General features: G+C 40.3%; 1 protein-coding gene across 1 annotated transcript in view; it reads right to left on the bottom strand.

The window, feature by feature from the left end:
• LOC144216567 (phosphorylase b kinase regulatory subunit alpha, skeletal muscle isoform) overlaps positions 1-1022 on the bottom strand; it is a gene marked incomplete at its 3' end in the record, with an annotated part of 36180 nt that overhangs the window by 24917 nt on the left and 10241 nt on the right. Inside the window, exon 3 of the mRNA XM_077745971.1 lies at positions 578-625. Coding sequence (XP_077602097.1) covers positions 578-625 — 48 coding nt within the window. The remainder of the gene's footprint in view (positions 1-577; positions 626-1022) is intronic.

Here is a 1022-nt window from a genome sequence, read left to right as displayed (position 1 = left end):
CCTAAAATCTACAACACTGTCAAAAGGTTTTTCCTCTAACTTTTGTACCAAAATTCATTCGGTAGCAACACCTGACTGAGATTGACATGGGGGCTATTTGTAGTTTTTATTTGTTCCACTCAGTATGGAAATGCTTGCTACAGAGAAATTAACATTTTTGATAATCCAATACTGTTCTGGACCTTCTGAGAGCATAACATAATATATAGCACATGCACTGGACTGAAAAATCTGAAAACGTCTGAATTCTAAAATTTATCTGGAGCCAAGGGTTTCAAATGAGGGCTTAGAGGCCTGTGTCCTCTTTACTCAATGTCCAGAATTGCATGTACAGCAGTGATGAAGTATAGTAAAGAGCCATTTGTAGAGGGGAGAAACAGACTGAAATGAAACATGCTAGTGGTAACTGGGTGGTGAGACCACAGGTGACAGTTCACTCCTCGAACTACAAATTTTCTAAACTTAGTGTCCGCTGTTGGGGAAGTTGAAATAATATACAATGCAAATATTCCCTAAAGGGTAGAGACAGTATTACAATGTGCTTCTATTCCTGAGGGAGCTGGTACCGATGCCATACCTGTCGGATCATGCACTGCAGCAGTCCCCTCATCAGCTTCACTACACTCTGCAGAAATAAATGGAAACAAGACTGTTATAAACATCCCTAGATGCAGGAACACTTACTCAGCAATTGCAGTTGGTACATGACCTTTTGAAAACGAGTAACCCTATCCTGGGCTCCTATTTACATGGCATTTACTTTATAGGTACACAGAAGAGCTAAATTGCAGCTAAAAGTGGAATCAAAATCTGCAGTTGCTGCCTCCCTCAAGTAAAAAAAAAGTATCCCAGCTCCAACAGGCTTATGTAAAACCAAGCCAACCATCCTATTAGAGGACATTCCACCCAGAGAAAAGAGGCAAGTCAGCTCTAAACTCCTAAAGCTATGAGGGTATTCTAAAATAGTTCCTAGGGCCTAGAAAAGCCAACAGCATCACTTTTATTTTTTCTAAAGTAGCCCA

The sequence above is a fragment of the Crocuta crocuta genome, unplaced genomic scaffold, assembly GCF_008692635.1.
Source record: "Crocuta crocuta isolate KB4526 unplaced genomic scaffold, BGI_CrCroc_1.0 scaffold533, whole genome shotgun sequence".
Lineage (NCBI taxonomy): Eukaryota > Metazoa > Chordata > Mammalia > Carnivora > Hyaenidae > Crocuta > Crocuta crocuta.
This window is presented reverse-complemented; position numbering and strand designations above follow the sequence as displayed.